Genomic DNA, 17,386 nt, shown 5'->3' with positions numbered 1-17,386 from the left:
CTCCTCTCCCCTTGTTCTCAGCAGCATCCTCAGGCTTTCTGCCCTGCTTCGGCCCTAGCTACCTCATTCTTCATGGGGGAGAGAAAGCATTATCCCCAAGCTTCATTGAAGAAGCGTTTGTGAGTCCTTCATCTCGACTTCAGAGAACTATGGGAGGGGAGTGACCATCATGCAGACCATCAGTAAGAAACACTGAGAGCTGCAGAAACATCCCAGTACACCTCCATGGCCAGCATTCCGGTGTTAGAAGCTGTGTTACCTGCTGAAGCCCTAAGCCCCTCCTGGAGCAGTAGATGGAGAGACAAATGAAGACCCTGTCTTGTGACTACTAGGGTCCAGAAATTTCCTTCTGGGGGTGGGGAATCAATTACACTGTGCATTTCTTAAATCAGCCCTGGGTAAGAAATAATTGGAACACTGAGCTTGTACTAAGGGTGTTTTTATTTCTTGTTTTGTTTTTTATAGCCTTCTATATTCTCTTCACACCTCACTTCTCTCTTGCCCCTTCTCTGTCCTAGTTCTCCCATCTTGACTCAACTGAGGAAGACTTAACTTATCGAGGTAGAGTCTTAATGGAATTGGTCTCTGAAATACAAGATATGAAAACAAAAGTTATTCTCCCTAGGACTACTGCTGCCTCCATAGAGGTGACTCTTGTCTCCTGCCTTTGTACTGGCTGTTCTCCATACCTAGAATGTTCTTCTTCTTAGGGCCTTTATCTCTTAGAATTCCTAGCCTCCTTTAAAACTCAAAGTGCCACTTTCTACAGGAGAAATTTCCACATTTCCTCAGCTGCCAGTTCCTTGCCCCACCTACCCACCCCCAAGAAAAGCTTCATGGAGCAATTGCCATTGAGGCGAGCTTTGAATCAATCCCTTTTGATAGTAGGGATTCTAAGAGCCAGAGATACAAGGGAGTGCATTTCAGTTATGGGAACAGCTGTGTAAATGGAGTGACCTGAAGGTCATCCCCCAGAACAGCAAATATACTGAGTTTGGTTAAGACCATAGAGTATATGGAGGGGAGTGATATATAAGAAGTCTGTAAAGGTAGATTTGGATCTAGTAAAGTGTTTTAAACGCCCAGGAGGCGAGTTTGTGTTAGATCCTGAATTAATAGTGAATCACTGGAGATTTTTGAGCAGGGGAGGGCAGCTGTGTGATGGAGTAAGGATTCAAGAAGGGAGAGACTGGAGACAAGGGGACCAATTAGGATGCTATTTTGATCATTTAAGTGTGAGGTGAATAGGAAATTGAATGAGAGACAAGAGAATCTGTGTTTAATCCATTTGGCAATAGGGAGCCATTGTAGGCTTTTGAGGAAAGGAAACACATGATGAAAACAGTGTTTTAGGATACCCTAAAGAGAGACCAGGATCTCTCCTGTGGGAGACAAACCACACCCCAGAAACTCTCCCTGGGCCTCTCATCCTTGCCTCTCTGCTTCCCTTCCCCTTATAGCCTTGTCTATGCCCTTGCTTATCTGATTTGGGGTGTGTGTATGTGGGGGGTGTTTCATTAACCAGAGTGAACTGTACCGACAAAAGTATGGACTGTGTGTCATCTTCCTCTCCTCTACCATGATGCCTGCCTTTAAGGACCAGGTTCACTTTGAGGTCACCATGGGCCACTATGGTAACAAAACGTACCTGAATTATAAGCCGCTGGCCTCTACCACCCAGTACAGCCAAGCAGTATCTGATGGTAAGTAGCCAAGACCCATTCTCTCCTGTTCCTTTGCCCCATGTCCTAAATGTTCCACTCTTCCACCTTTCCTGGTCTCACTAACTTATCTTCCACTTGGTACCTTGGATATGCTTCTCAAACTCCTTCCTAGCTTCTCTTCACTACTCTACCTCTTCTCATTCCCATTTGTTCCCATCTATTTCCTGTGCACCCTCTACATCCATTCCTTCTACTGTGAGTTATAAATGTGTCTCCACCCTTCCCCCCCAATCCAGGAGCTAAAAAAAACCCCAGGCATCTCATTTCTTTTTCACTCACAAATTCTCCAATATTTATCATTACCTTTTTAAAATAGATGTAGTGCTATCTTGGCCATGCCTTCTCCAGGAATTATCAAGGACCAGAATACTGGAGATGGATACCTACTGGTCTTTGGGCAGATGTCTCCTAGCATCTTCATTAGACCACTTCCCTCAGGGGTTTTGTCCCGACATCTGGACTGTTGGAGGGGACTAACTATGACTCATGGACCAACCTCTCTTCACCTTTGGACTTGTGGAAGCAAGAAAACGGATTGATTAATAATGACAGTGATAATAAAGATGAGAAAAGAGTTGTGAGAGACATGTTCCATTGGATATGAGAATTGAGGGAGAGGGAAGAGCCAAAGATAACAATTAACTAACAATAAGTGTTTATTAAGCACCTGCTAGGTGACAGGCAAGTGGCACAGTAGATAGAGCACCAGGCCTGAAGTCAGGAAGACTCATCTTCCTGAGCTCAAATCCAGCCTCAGACACATATTAGCTGTGTGACCCTGGGCAAGTCACTTAACTTTGTTTGCCTCAGTTTCCTCACCTGTATAATGAGCTGGAGAAGGAAATAGCAAACCACTCCAGTATCATTGCCAAGAAAACCCCAAATGGGGTCACAAAGAGTCACATGTGACCAAAACAACAACAACAACATGCCAGGCACTGTGTAAGACCCTGAGGATACAAAAGCAAAAAACAACATATAGTATCTGCCCTTGAGGAGCTCACATTCTATGGAATGAGAGAAAAACATAAACATATAAGTATATATAGAATATAAAAAATAAACAGAAGGAAAAAATAAAATAAAAGGCAACTTTTAAAAGGACAGAAGTAAGAGAGGAGGGGATCAAGAAAGGTTTCATGAAGAAATGTTTCAGTTGGGTCAGAGTTGGGGAACCAGCGGCCTCGAGGCCACATGGGGCCCTCCAGGTCCTCAAGTGCGGCCCTTTGGCTGAATCCAAACTTCACAGAACAAATTCCCTTAATAAGAGGATTTTTTCTGTAAAACGTGGACTCAGTCAAAAGGCCATACCCAAGAACCTAGAAGGTCACAGGTTCCCCACCAGTGAGCTAGGTCTTGAAGGAAACAAGGGATTCTAAGATGCAGAAGTGAGGGGGAGAGCATTCCAGGTGCCACATGCCATGTGGGACAGCCAGTAAAAATGCATGGAGACAGGGGATAACAGTGTCATGTGTAAGGAACAGTTGGGCAGGGCTATAGAATGTAGGAAGGGGAGTAATGTATAATAAGACTGCAAAGGTAGGGCTTTAACTGCTAAATAGAGGAGTTTATATTTCATCTTTTATATTTTATATTTATTTTATTACATATTTATATTTATCTTAAAAGCAATAGAAAGTCACTGGAGTATATTGAGTAGGAGAGTGACATGATTAGACCTGTGCTTTAGGAAAATTACTTAGATGGTTTTGTGGAGGATCTATTAGAATGGGAGGGAAAAGAATAAACTCTATATAGTGCCTACTATGTGCTAGGCACTATGCTAAGCACTATATAAATATTATCTCATTTGATCCTCACAACAACCCTGGGAGGTAGGTGCTATTATTATCCCATTTTATAGTTGAGGAAGCTGAGATAAATAGAGGGCAAATGACTTGCCTAGGGTCACACAGCCAATAAGTGCCTGAGGTTGGATTTTAACTCAGGTCTTCCTGACTCCAGGCTCAGCACTCTATCCACGGCACTACCCAGCTGCAAATAACAGGTCTAACATCTGAACTCAATTCCTCTGACTCCAATTCAGACCCCTTTCTCTGCTACTGCATTCTGAAGATCAAGAGGGAGTTCTAGACTGGAGATAAGAGATTTGGGAGTTTTATGTGTATGTGTATATGTATATGTATATACATATATATATAGTTATATAGTTATATACAGTTATATAATTATATAGTTATAGTCATCATATAGTTATATAATTATATAGTTGTCATATAGTTATATAGTTGTAATTGTTATATAGTTATATTTGTTATATAATTGTTATATATAGTTACATAGTTATATAATTATATAGTTATAGTTGTTATACAGTTTATCATTATAGTGGTTATATAGTTATATACAGTTATATAAATATATAGTCATAGTTATAGTTGTTATATAGTTTTACATACAGTTATATAGTTATTTATATTTATATAGAGGTTGTAGCTGAAGTCACAGAAATTGGCCTGAACCTACAGGCCTCAAAAATCAGTGAGACTAGAGAGGTCAAAAGCCACTGGCCTCATTCTCTCTCCAGATTTCTGCCAGGGTTTGTATTATCCTATACAGATTCTAGCACATCAATGTTAATGCCTAGCTAGCACACCTCAGCAGCTAAGTGGTTCAGGAGATGGACCACTGAGCTTTGAGTCAGAAAGGCCAGAGTTCAAATACAGCCTCAGCCACTAGCTGTGTGACCCTGGGCAAATCACTTAACCATTATTTGCCTCAGCTTCCTTATCTGTAAAATGGGGATAGTTATACCACCTACCTCACAGAGATGCTGTCTCAAATGAGATAATAATTGTAAAGCACTTAGCACAGTGCCTGGCACATAGTAAGCACTGTATAACTATTAGCTATTATTATTAACACTGAAGATGTGTTGAAATGGTCAACCATGACAGAGATCAATAATTTCCTTAGTCACAGTATTCTCCACTCCTCTACAGAGCTCAAACTGCCTACAATTTAAATGAATATTTCTTGAGTTGAATTTGTTGAATTTGAACCTATTAGATAAGTCTTAGAGAATTTCCTGATGCTCAGTCTAACTAACTTGCTCCATGGTCACTTAGCTGGTATGTGTCGGAGGCAAGACTTGAACACAAGTCTTCCAGATGCCAAGGCTGTCTCTCTCATTTTTTATTATTATTATTAAATATAATGATCGATATTTATGTTACTATTATTACTATTATTAATGTCATTATTAATTACATTTACATAATACTTTAAGGCTTGCAAAGTGCTATATATATCATATATATGCACATATATTATTTTATTTGAGCTGCTTTAATTAGCAAATATCAAATAGTCCACAAATTCCGTGATGGATCAGTGGGGGAGAACTGATTCTGAATTCCTCCATTTCTATTTATTTCTGCCCCAGGTACTTCCTACCACTACCTGCCCTGGCATAATTCCATGCCAGTAGTGACTCTGACCTCCACCTGGGAGGATGTCAGCTACCGGATGAATTGTCTCAACATCTTACATGTGACTCGGGACCGGCTGGTGAGTGTCTTGGCTGAGAAGGTGGTGTGGGATGGAGGCAGGGAAGTCCATGAGAGATGTGATAAGAGAACATGACCAAAAGAAACCAATCACTGGCTTCTTCCCCTCAGAAGAAATAACTTTCTCTTTGTGACTAAATGCTCTGGCAAGGAGCTTCTGAGCTCAATGTGTTAGCTGACTTGCTGAGAAGCAGAATAGTAATAAAGAAAATTTTTATGTGACGTTTTAAGAGTTGCAAAACATTGTATGTTCGTTGCCTCATTTTGATTCTCGTAACAACCCAGCAAGACAGATGTGATGATGATCCTCATTTTACAAATGAGGAAACTGAGGCTTAGAAAGGTTAAGTGACTTGCACACAGTCACACAGTCAGTGTATCAGAGATAGGATTTAAGTGCAAGTCACCATGACACCATCTAGCCCCCTATCCATTATACCACACTGCCTTCTACCTGAACAATTTGGGTTAAATTTATCAATCAATAAGCATTTACTAAATTCTTCCTGTGGGCCAGGCACAGTGCTAAATAAGCAGTGGGTATACAAAGACAAAATTAAAACAGTGCCTGCCCTCAAGGAACTTGAATTCTAATGGGAGAGGCTATAGGTCTAAGTATAGGTATATGTAGTACATTTACAAAGTAAAAACTAGAAAATCTTAAAAGGGAAGGTGGTAGCAGCTGGAGAGACCAAGTAAGTCATCCTGCAGAAGTGGACACAAGTTTTTCTTGAAGGAAACAAATTATTCCAAGAGTTGGAGGTGCAGAGGTGAGCATTTCAGCCGTGGGGAACAGTCAGGACAAAAGCATGGGACATCATACATAAGGAAGAGCAAGGGATGGAGAATGCTTAGGAAAAGGGATGCAGTTGGATAGGAGATAGTTCTGCGTTCAAATCCTGCCCTTGGCACTTATTAGCTGACTGATGATGGGGACCCCACTGAGCCTCAGTTTTTTTTACCTGTAAAATGGGGATGAAAATGCCTGTGGTACCTATCTCACAGGTTGATGTGAGGATCAAATGTGATAACGTTTGTAAAGCGCTGTGTAAACTTTAAAGCACTATATAAATATTAGCTATTATCATTCCTACCTGCAATTCCTGCTGCCCAATTCAATTCAATGAGCATTTATCAAGCACCTTGTTGTTGTTGTTCAGTCATGTCCAACTTTACATGACTCCATGGACTTTGTCCATGGGTTTTCTTGGCATTGGTAACTGAGGTGATTTGCCATTTTCTTCTCCACTTATGTCCCCATTTTACAGATAAGGAACTGAGGCAAACAGAGTTAAGTGACTTGCACAGGGTCACACAGCTAGTAAGTGTCTAAGGCTGGATTTGAATTCAGGTCCTCCTGACTCCTGGCCCAGTGCTCTATCCACTGCACCACCTAGCTGCCACATTACCATGTGTCAAACAATGTTCTAGGGGACCTGAGTATAAAGATAAAAAGAAGTAGTCTCTGACGTCAAAGATTTTACATTCTACATTTGCCTATGCTGAGAAGAGAGAGTAAGAGAGAAGTTCTACCCATGCAAGGTTTGGGATATATGGTCTATGAGGCCCTAGCCTGGAGTCCTGAGGAATCCCACTGGGATTCCTAGGAATCTGAGGATTCCCAGACCCTTGCTGAGAATGTTTTGGAAAAGCTAACTCTGTAGTTTGGCAATGGCTTCGTACCAACTTGAATCCATTTCTCTCTCTCTGGGGCAGAAATCCAACCTAGAGGCCCTGAAGTCAATCCGGAACCCTAAGAACCCAATGTTTCATAGACTGTGGAAGAAACTACTGCGGGAGCTGGTGGAAGACTGCAAGTAGGAGGGGAGGGTGGAGGTTGAGGAGGGGGTGTGAGGAGGGGACCGGGAGGAACGAGCTAGAAGTGTAGGGCTTTGGGAGAAGATCTAGAGGGTTGAGTTGGACTGGGCTATGAATGAGTCTAGGAGCTAATGAAGTAGTGTGTTTGCGGACAAGAGGAATATGCCAGAACCAGACTGAGTTGAAGTTAATCAGGAGGCCAGACTCTAAGCCAATCAATCAATCACAAGTATTTATTTATTTATTTTAATAGTATTTTATTTTTCCCCATTGTATGTCAAGATAAATTTCAGCATTCATTTTTACAATATTTTGAGTTCCAGATTTTTCTCCCTTCCTCCCTCCCCTCCCCTCTTTATTTTTGAAAAAAAAAATTATTTATTTAGTTTCAGTTTTCAACATTCACTTTTATAAGATTTTGAGTTCTAAATTTTCTCCCCTCCAGATGGCATGGAATCTGATATAGGTTATACATGTACAATCATATTAAACATATTTTAACATTAGTCATGTTGTGAAAGAAGAATTAGAACAAAAGGGAAAAACCACAAGAAAGAAAAAGCAAAAAAGAAAATAGCGTGCTTCGATCTACACCCAGTCTCCATAGTTCTTTCTCTGGATGTGGATAGCATTTTTTTTCTTTTTTGAAATGAGTCTTTTGGAATTTCAACAAGTATTTATTAAACCTTTATTATATGTTGGCTCCTGGGCTAAGCCCTGGCGATACAAACAGTGCCTGCTGTCATGGAACTTTCATTCTAATGGGAGAGACAACATCTACATGAATAAGATAAATACCTCAAAGCATCACCAGGAATGAGGTACAGACAGTGCAAAAACATGGAGATAGGAAAGAACTGTTGTATCTGAGGAACAAAATGTCAGCCAGTACAGATGGACTGTAGAGTATATGGAAGGGAGTAATATGAAAGAAGACTGAAAAGATAAGAATGGGACAGGGTGTGAGGACTTTTAAATGCCAAACCAGAGTTTATATTTTACCCTAGAGGTCACAAGTAGCTACTGGAGTTTATTGAGTAGGGGAGTAGTGCAGTCAGATCTGTCCTCAAGGAAGATTCCTTTGGCAGCTGTGTGACATGTGGATTGGAGAAGGAATAGATTTGAGGGACAGATAGGTATAGATTGGAGATGATTACAATAGTCAAAGCAAGAGAAAATAAAGGTAGTGACTTTGTGAAAAAGGGAAGTAACCAAGAAGCCTTGTAGAGAAAGGAATGTTTGGGGGGCAGCTAGGTGGCACAGTGGATAGAGCACCAGCCCTGGATTCAGGAGAGCCTGAGTTCAAATCCGGCCTCAGACACATAACACTTACTAGCTGTGTGACCCTGGGCAAGTCATTTAACCCCACTGCCTAATTTAAAAAAAAAAAAAGTATTGAGAAGGGAATGTTTGGCAACTGCCTAGTTTATATGGGATTAGTGAGAGTGAGGAATTGATGACACTAAGGCTGCAATCCTGGGTGACTGAGAATGGTAGTGCCCTTGACTAACAGGGAAGTTCAGAATTGGGGTGGATTTCAGGGAAAAGATCATGTGCTCTATTTTGGACATACTAAGTTTGAGATGTCTATAGATCACCCAGTTTGAAATGTCCAGTAGGCAGTTGGTGATTTGGGACTAAAGCTCTGGAGAAAGACTAGGGCTAGATAAAGAGAACTGAGAATTAGCTACATAAAGGGGATAATTGAGCCTTGGAAGCTTACCTCCAGGAGCAAATAAAACCACTCTGGAATTCAAAGCCCTTTGTAACCTAACCCCCTCCTGCCTTTCCAGTCTTGTTATACCTTACTCTCCAACAATCTCTTCAATACAGTGACACATTGGCCTCCTGGCTGGTTCCACAAACAAGACACTCCATCTCTCAACTCCAGGCATTTTCTTTGGCTGTCTCTCATGCCTGGAATATTCTCCCTCAACTCTACTTACTGACCTCCCTGGCTTTAAGTATCAACTAAAATCCCATCTTCTACAGGAAGCCTTTCCCACCCCTGCCCTCCTTAATTCTAGTGGCTCCTTCTGTCAATTATTTGCTATTTATCCTGTATAAATCTTGCTCTGTATAGGTTTGTTTGCAGGTTGTCTTCCTCATTAGATTGTAAATTCCTTAAAGGTCAGGGACTCTCTTTTGCCTCCTTTTGTATTCCCAGAGGTTAAGCATAGCGCCTGGCACACAGTAGGCACTTAATAAATGTTTATTTATTGATTGAAGAGATCAACAAATGAGAAAATACAGAGAGACAAGAGGGACCAAAACAGCCTTAGTGGACATACACAGTGTGACATAAATGAAGGGGTATGTGTGTGTGTGTGTGAGAGAGAGAGAGAGACAGAGAGAGAGAGAGACAGAGACAGAGACAGAGACAGAGAGACAGAGAGAGACAGAGAGAGATGGACTCGGCAAAGAAAACTGGGAAGAAACAGTCAGGTAGGAGGAGACCCGAGAGAGCAATGTCACAAAAACCCAGAAAGGAGAGAGTGCCCAGGAGGAAAGTGGTCAATAGCGTTCAAGGCTACAGAAATGGCAAGAGAGATGAGGACTAAGAAAAGGCCATCAAATGTGACAATTAAGAGATGATTGGTTAACTTTGGAGAGAGCATTTTTTAGTTGAATGAGACTAGAAGCTAGGTTGTACAGGAGAATAAGAGAAGAGAAAGTAGAGGGAGGCACCCAGTGTTGACATCTTTTTAAAGAAATTCAGTCTGTGATACTATAAGCAAACTAGGAGAGCAAGGAATAGTTTACCTATCAGATCTGTGGAGAAGGGAAGAATTTATGACCAAACAAGAGATAGAGGACATTCTGAAATGCAAAATGAATGACTTTGATTTACATTAAATTAAAAAAGATTAGAAAGGAAGCAGAAAGCTAGGAAACAATTTTTACAGCCAGTGTCTCTGATAAAGACCTCATTTCTAAAACATATAGAGAACTGAGTTGAATTTATAAGAATGCAAGTCATTCCCCAATTGATAAATGGTCAAAGGGTATGAAGAGAGTTTTCAGAGGAAAAAATTAAAGCTATCTATAGTCATATGAAAAAATACTCTAAATCATTGATTAAATCAAAACGACTCTGAAGTACCACATCACACCTATCAGACTGGCTAACATGGCAAAACAAGAAAATGATAAATGTTGAAGATGTGGGAAAATGAGAACATTAATGCATTGTTGGGGGAGTTGTGAATTGATCCAACCATTTTGGAGAGCAATTTGGAACTATGCCCAAAGGGCTATAAAAATGTGCACACCCTTTGACGGAGCAATACCATTTCTAGGTCTGTATCCCAAACAGATCATAAAAATGGGAAAAGGACAAATGTATAAAAATATTTATAGCAGCTCTTTTTTGTGGTGGCAAAGAATTGGAAATTGAGGGGATGCCCATCAATTAGGGAATGGCTGAACAAGCTGTGGTATATGAATGTAATGGAATACTATTGTGCTATAAGAAATGATGAGCAAGTGGACTTCAGAAAAACCTGGAAAGACTTGTATGAACTGATGCTGAGTGAAATGAGCAGAACCAGAAGAACACTGTACACAGTAACTGCCACATTGTTCGATGATTGACCTTGATAGACTTGGCTCTTCTTAGCAATGTAAGGATCTAAGACAACTCCAAAAGACTCACAATGGAAAATGGTATCCACATCCAGAGAAAGAACTATGGAATCGAATGCAGATGGAAACATATTATTTGCTCTCCTTTTCTTTTATTATTTTGGTTATTTCTTCTTTCTTGTTTTTTCCATTAGTTCTAATTCTTCAATACATCATGTGTAATGTGAAAATGTGCTTAATATGGATGTATAAGTAGAAACCATATCAGATTGCACGCTGTCTTGGGGAGGGGGAGGACAGGAAGAGGAAGAAAATTTAAAATTCAAAATCTTATGGAAGTGAATGTTGAAAACCAAAAATTAGTTAATTAATTATTTTTTAAAAGTTCAGTCGGAAGAGGAAGAGAGAGATAGGATGGTAGCTAACAGAGATGTTGAGGTTTTTAAAAAGGATTGGGAGAAGACAAGCACATTTGTAAACCACAGCAAAGGAACCAGGGAATATATAGAGAGACTAAAGATTAGGGAGAGAACAGGGATGATAACAAGGAGCAGTCTGGTAGTGAAGGTAGGAGGAGATGGCAAAGGTAGAAGGATTGGGTTTGTTAAGGAGAAGGACCAGCTCTTCAGCAGACAAAAGGCTGGAGCTTTGAGTTTGGACCAGGGCAGATAGGAGGTGGCATGAGGCAGCATAGTGGAGGCGACTTCACAGAGCCTGGGTTTAAATCCTGGCTCTATCACTTCTTGCCTATGTTACCTTGGGCTCTACCTATTAAATGAATGGGTTGAACTAGAGGGCCTCTAAAGTCCCTCCCAAAAGATGTTTTGCACAATGTCACATGTATAATTGATATCATATTGCTTGCCTTCTCAATGAGTAGGAGATTGAAGGGAGGGAAAGAATTTGGAACTCAAATTTCTTTTAAAAAAAGCTTTTAAATAAATAATAAATTTATTAGAGAAAAAAAAAGACCCTAGAGACAAAAAACATTTTTAAGTCCCTCCCAGTTATAGATTTATCATTCAGAGTGTTCTGAAAGTCAGGTTGTATGATCCAGAAATAAGCTTTTAGATAAACTTCCAACTTTTGTGAAAGGAGCATGTTACACGGAGGGGAGAGAGAAAGAATGAATGAGTGTGGATGTCAAGTGACAGGCAGTAGTACTAGCTTCTTCCTACTCCTGTCCCTACCCCAGGTGGCCTTTGCCCAGTGTGAAAGACCAACCCTATGCCACGATCTTGGACCAGAATTTATGGAAACTTCGACAACTGGTCCTTGAAGAATTGGCAGAGGAGGCCATGAACAGCGAGCATCAACACGTAGAAAAGCTGCCCACAGCTGAGAACTGGCTGTATCGGCTCAACGCTGTGCTCCCAGAGGTGGGGCATCTGTTGCGTCACCCTCTCTCATTCACTGGGGGGGTTACCCACCAGGCCCCTCAACACCGTGGGCCCCTTTCTTTTCTCATCGAATCTCACAGAAAAGTCCTTAAAAAGAGGTACATTCATTCAACAAGCCATTTCGCATTATCAGGGATCATACATGGAGCTAGAAGGGGCTTTTCAGGACATCCAATCCAACCCCTTCATTTTACACGAGGAAATTGAGGTCCAGGGAAAGGAGATGATATGCCCAAAGTCCATAGAGATGGAAAAGAATTTGAACCCAGGTCCTCTAACTCCAGAACTAATACTTTTTCCACTGCATTTTTAAAATTTATTTTAAAATGTATTATTATTATTGTTTAAAATTTAATTAAATTTAAATTTAAATTGTTTAAATATTATCATTATTATTTAAAATTTCCAAACATTTAAAAAATTTATTAACCTGCTATTCCCTTTACTCCCCCCTACACTGATCAAATTTTGAAAAGAAAAACAAACCCCCTCAATACATAGTACAGCAAAACAGATTCCTATATTAGCCATGTTCCAAAATGTATGGCTGTCTCTACATTTCAAATTCATTACCTCTCTACTAGGAGGTATGACATGTTTCATCTTCTTGTGGACTTGAAATTTATCACTGCATTGTATCAGAATTCTAACGTCTTTCAAAATTGTTTTTTTCTTCAATGTTGTTATCACTGTATTGAATTAGTCTCTTAGTTCTCATTATCCTCTGAATCAGAGGTTTCCTCTAAAATTGTCCATTTCATTATTTCTTATGGCACAATAATATCCCATTACATGCATATACCTCAATTTTGTTTAGCCATTGCCCAATGGGACACTCCCTTAGTTTCTAATATTTGGTTACCTTAAATAATATTTTATTATTTAATTAATATTATTAATATTAAATAATATTAACCAATATTTGGCTAGCTTAAAAAGAGCTATTATAAATAAGTTTGTACACATACTTAGATCCCTTTCCCCTTTCTTTGACTTCTTTGGGGGTAAAGGCCTAGTGGTGGTATGGTATTCTTCATTAGTACTTACTATATGTCAGGCACTGTGCTAGAAGATGGGGGTACAAAGGACAACTCAAGCTGAGGAAAAGTAAAGACCTTGGGGAGCAAGAGGCCTAGTCCCCTCTGAGTGTCTTAAATCTTTTCCCCAATCCCTCTCTGTCCATTTCTACTCTTCCACCCCTTATCACTTTCCCACATCAGCCTCAGTCTAGCATCCCTGATGTGGTGATTTGGATCCTATGCAAAGAGCAGCGTGTTGCCTATGCCCGGATACCCGCCCATACCATCCTGTTCTCCCAGGCTGGGGCCCTCTACTGTGGCAAGTTCTGCGGGAAGGTTCAGACCCTCTTCATGCAGGTGAGAAGGGCTTTGGCCTCTTACCCCAGAGACCTGGGGTAAAGAAGTGTAGTGAATGGTAGGGCCCATGGGATAATAATAATAAAAATGAGCATTTATATAACGCTTTAAGGTTTGCAAGGCACTTTACAAATATTATCTCATTTTATTCTAAGTACAACCTGGTAGGTAGGTACTATTATCATCTCCATTTTATAGGTGAGGAAGTTAAGGCAAAGTGATTTGCCCAGGGTCATGACGCTAGGAAGTATCTGAGGCCAGATTTGAACTCAGGTTTTCCTGACTCCAGAGTTAACACTCAATCCACTACTTCTGTTAATTACTACGATTCACAGCACCCCTGAATGCTCTCAGCCCAGCTGGCCCCTGGAGGTATATAGGAGTTGGGGTGAGAGCCAATCTCACTTTGTGAGACCCTCTCCTTGTGATTATTAGGTAGATAGGTGAATATACTCAAAAGGATCTGTGATTTCCTCAGTATGGGCAACTCCCTTCAACAGATCAGACAAGTCAATATCCTAATAGATAAATCCTAAGGACGCCTGAGACGTGTAGAGTTTAATTGATTTGTCCAAGATGACACAGTAAATTTCAGGGAATTCGAAGATTAAAGATTTAGAGCTGAAAAAGACCTTAGAGTCATCAAGCCCTGCTCCTCCATTTTAGAGTTAAGGAAGCTGAGGCCTAAAAGAGGAAAAGTGACTTGTCCAGGGTCATACAGCTAATATGTGTCAGAAGATAAGGATTATAGATTTCAAGCTGGAAAAGACCTTGGAGGTCAATAAGTTCAATACTCTCATTTTACAGATGAGGAAACTGAGGCCCAGAAAGAAGAAATAACTTGCCAAAGATTACACAGGTAGTAAGTGGGAAAGGTAGAATGTGAACCCAGGTCCTCTGATACCAAATCCAGGACTCCACCCACACCGAGCTATCTCATACCTTAATAAGCACTGGCATGTATATAGGCTTCAAAGTTTGCAAAGCACTTTGTATGCACTATCTTTGAGGAAGCAGCATGCTCTGGTGGGAAGAGAAAACTGGCTCTGAAGTCAAAGGACCTGGGTTTCAAATCCAGCCTCTAATGCCACCACCTGAATGACCTTAGTGTATATTCCATAACCGCACTGGGCCTCAGTTTCCTCACCTACAAAACAAAAAGGTTGGACTAGATGGCCCTGAGGTCCCTTCCAGATCTAGTTAATAGCAGTCTTTTGATCTCATGCAGATGCTCAATCACAACAGTCGTCCAGGCAGGTCGTACAGGAAGGGAGAATTTGAATTCACATCTTCCTGACTCCCAAGTCGAGCAGCACTCTATCCCCTATATTCTACTGCCTCTAGATGTAGTCAAAAGCAGATTAAAATAAATATCAATAATGTTGCAAAATTATAAAGAACAAGCTTGGGCCCAAAGAGGAGAAAGGAGAAGACATTTCCCCCCTTCCTTTGCGGAGGTGAAGGTGTGGGGGATGGAACACTCCACGTATCACTATATACATATACATATACATATATATATATATAAAATGTCTGTATATATGGATATGTGTGTATATGTATATATACAAACATGTACATATATATATTTTTAAGAATTTAATGTAGGGTGTGAAACACTCTTTCCAAACACACACACACACACACACACACACACACACACACACACACACACAGAGTTTTTAATTTTTATTTTATTGAAACACTTCATATGTCACTATATTTTTTAAAATTTTTATTTTATTCTCTCTCTCACTCCACCAGTTCCCCCACCCATGGAGAAGGCAAGAAATACAAAACTCATCATACATATGAAGTCATGCAAAATATATTTCCACCTTAGCCATGTTACAGGAAAAAAAAAAGCAAGAAAAATAAAGTGAAAAACATATGCTTCAATCAGAGTTCATCAATTCTCTTATCACCATATTTTTAGAGGTATTTTTTTTTGGAGGAGGCAGCTAGGTGGCAGAGTGGATAGAGCCCTGGGCCTAAAATCAAGAAAACCTGGGTTCAAATGCAATCTCAGACATTTATTAGCTCAGTAACTCTTGTCAAGTCTCTTAAACAGTCTTTCTCAGTTTCTCCATCTGTAAAAATAGAAATAACAATAGCACCCACCTCCCAGGGATGTTGTAAGGATAAAACACTATGATACTTGCAAAGTGCTTTACAAATCTTAAAAGTGCTATAGAAATATTAGCTATTATGTACTGATGGTTTTGCTGGGGGGGTTCTTTCCTCTTTAAAAAAAAATTTATATGGGATCACTCCATGGGAAGGGTAAGGAGAAGGGATACAGAAGGAATACAAAAGAAGTCAATAAAAATTTATTTTTTAAAAAAATGGGGGCAGCTAGGTGGCACAATGGATAGAACAACAGCCCTGAAGCCAGGAGGACCTGAGTTCAAATCCAGCCTCAGACCAAACACTTGACACTTACTAGCTGTGTGACCCTGGGCAAGTCACTTAACCCCAATTGCCTAAAAACAAAAAAACAAACAAAAAAAAATGAACATTAAGATGAGGAGGGCACACTTCCTAAGGTGGAAAGAAGTCACAAAAAGAACACTGCCTATAGAGAAGGATGTTCCTAGGCAATAAGCCCCAATGTAAAGGGGATTGCTGGCTATAGGATGAATTCTGTGTATATTCATTGGTCAGGGTTTGGAGTTTTTTCAAGTACAGGTAAGTAGAGTCACTACCTACTTCTCCCTGATCAGCTCCTTCCCTCACTGCCCATTTGCCTGGTTCCCCACTGCATCTTGGTTTCCTACCATGTGCAAAGTCCAGGGCAAAATAATTATCCCAACTAACCATACTCTAGGGAGAGCTTCAAAGGCCTTCTTGGATTCAACTGCCTTGAAGTTAATATCACTAGGTCCTAGTGGCCTGGGACAAGGGTAAGCCAGGCTTAGAAGCCATTAGGGGAGAAGAAAGCTAGATGCATTCCAGGTGTTACACTCTTGCTTTATTGCCCATTATGAGAGGGATCTTATCTCTGGCTCAGCACTCCAAAGATCAAGAACCAAAGACCTTACTGGAGGCTCAAGAGCAGGAGGGAATGAAGGCAGCTCAGCTCCGGGTGTGCATGTGGCTAGGCAATGTCTCAGACAGCAGTGACCTGGCAAAGACCAGCTATCATGATTTCATCTTCTATTCAACGACAGTAAGAAGCCTGGCTGGGAGTTGTAGCCATAGGGTGATGGGATTGGGAAAGGGGGAGGAGGAGAAGTTGGGGAGAGAAGGAGAAAGAAGAATGTAAGAGAAGCCTGGGAGGATGAGGTGCCCAAGAAAGGGCTTGTTTTTACTCACAGAATTTTTGAATTGGAGGGGAGCCTAGAGATCATTTTATACATGAGGAAACTAAAGTCCAGATGGAAGTACCTTCCTCAGAGAATAAGGAGTCATGAATAGGATGAGGCAGGAGGTCCTTGAGGACTTGAGGTCGAGGGAAGGCACTCCCTCCCTCAGACAAAGGGATAAAACATGGAAGAGGTATGGGGCAAAGCCATTTCCCCTCTTCTGCCTCACCTATCCAATTATTTCCTAAACAGATGTTTTTTTTAGGGGAGTGGATTTGGCCTGTGAATTAATTTATATAGGGAACTCTCCAGAAATGCTCTACAACTTAGAATCTTAGAGACTTAGAGACTCCAAGGCTGGCTCCCTGTCTTCTACACCAATGTCACCCTCTCCAGTTGACTCATTGATGGTATACTTCCAAGGCCTCTGTGTATTCTAACTGGTCCCTGCCCTTACCTCACTGCTTTAGGCCCCCACCATTACCAGCCTTGGCTCTCCTCACCAGCCTAGCACACTCATTTGCCTCCTGTCCACGCTCTACCTCCAAAGCATTCCTCCTTCCTTTTCATGAAATCCTGCCTTTCCTTTGATTCAAACTATAGAGCCACTTCCCCTGATACTCATGACTCCTTTCTACTCAAAGGAAT

The 17,386-nt window shown here is 40.7% G+C and overlaps 2 protein-coding genes across 2 annotated transcripts in view; one reads left to right on the top strand and one right to left on the bottom strand.

Moving 5' to 3' along the window:
• Positions 1–17,386, bottom strand: part of LMAN2L (lectin, mannose binding 2 like) — an 88,883-nt gene that overhangs the window by 16,615 nt on the left and 54,882 nt on the right. The window lies entirely within an intron of this gene.
• FER1L5 (fer-1 like family member 5) overlaps positions 1–17,386 on the top strand; it is a 63,502-nt gene that overhangs the window by 26,694 nt on the left and 19,422 nt on the right. The window contains exons 17-24 of the mRNA XM_027852158.1: positions 25–119; positions 519–647; positions 1,526–1,703; positions 5,131–5,255; positions 6,971–7,071; positions 11,853–12,036; positions 13,278–13,433; positions 16,444–16,602. Of these exons, the coding sequence (XP_027707959.1) occupies positions 25–119; positions 519–647; positions 1,526–1,703; positions 5,131–5,255; positions 6,971–7,071; positions 11,853–12,036; positions 13,278–13,433; positions 16,444–16,602 (1,127 nt within the window). The remainder of the gene's footprint in view (positions 1–24; positions 120–518; positions 648–1,525; positions 1,704–5,130; positions 5,256–6,970; positions 7,072–11,852; positions 12,037–13,277; positions 13,434–16,443; positions 16,603–17,386) is intronic.

The sequence above is a fragment of the Vombatus ursinus genome, unplaced genomic scaffold, assembly GCF_900497805.2.
Source record: "Vombatus ursinus unplaced genomic scaffold, bare-nosed wombat genome assembly UNPS02000580.1, whole genome shotgun sequence".
NCBI classification, from domain to species: Eukaryota; Metazoa; Chordata; class Mammalia; order Diprotodontia; family Vombatidae; genus Vombatus; species Vombatus ursinus.
Note: the sequence above shows the minus strand (reverse complement) of the source record. Positions and strands in the feature narration are given on the sequence as shown.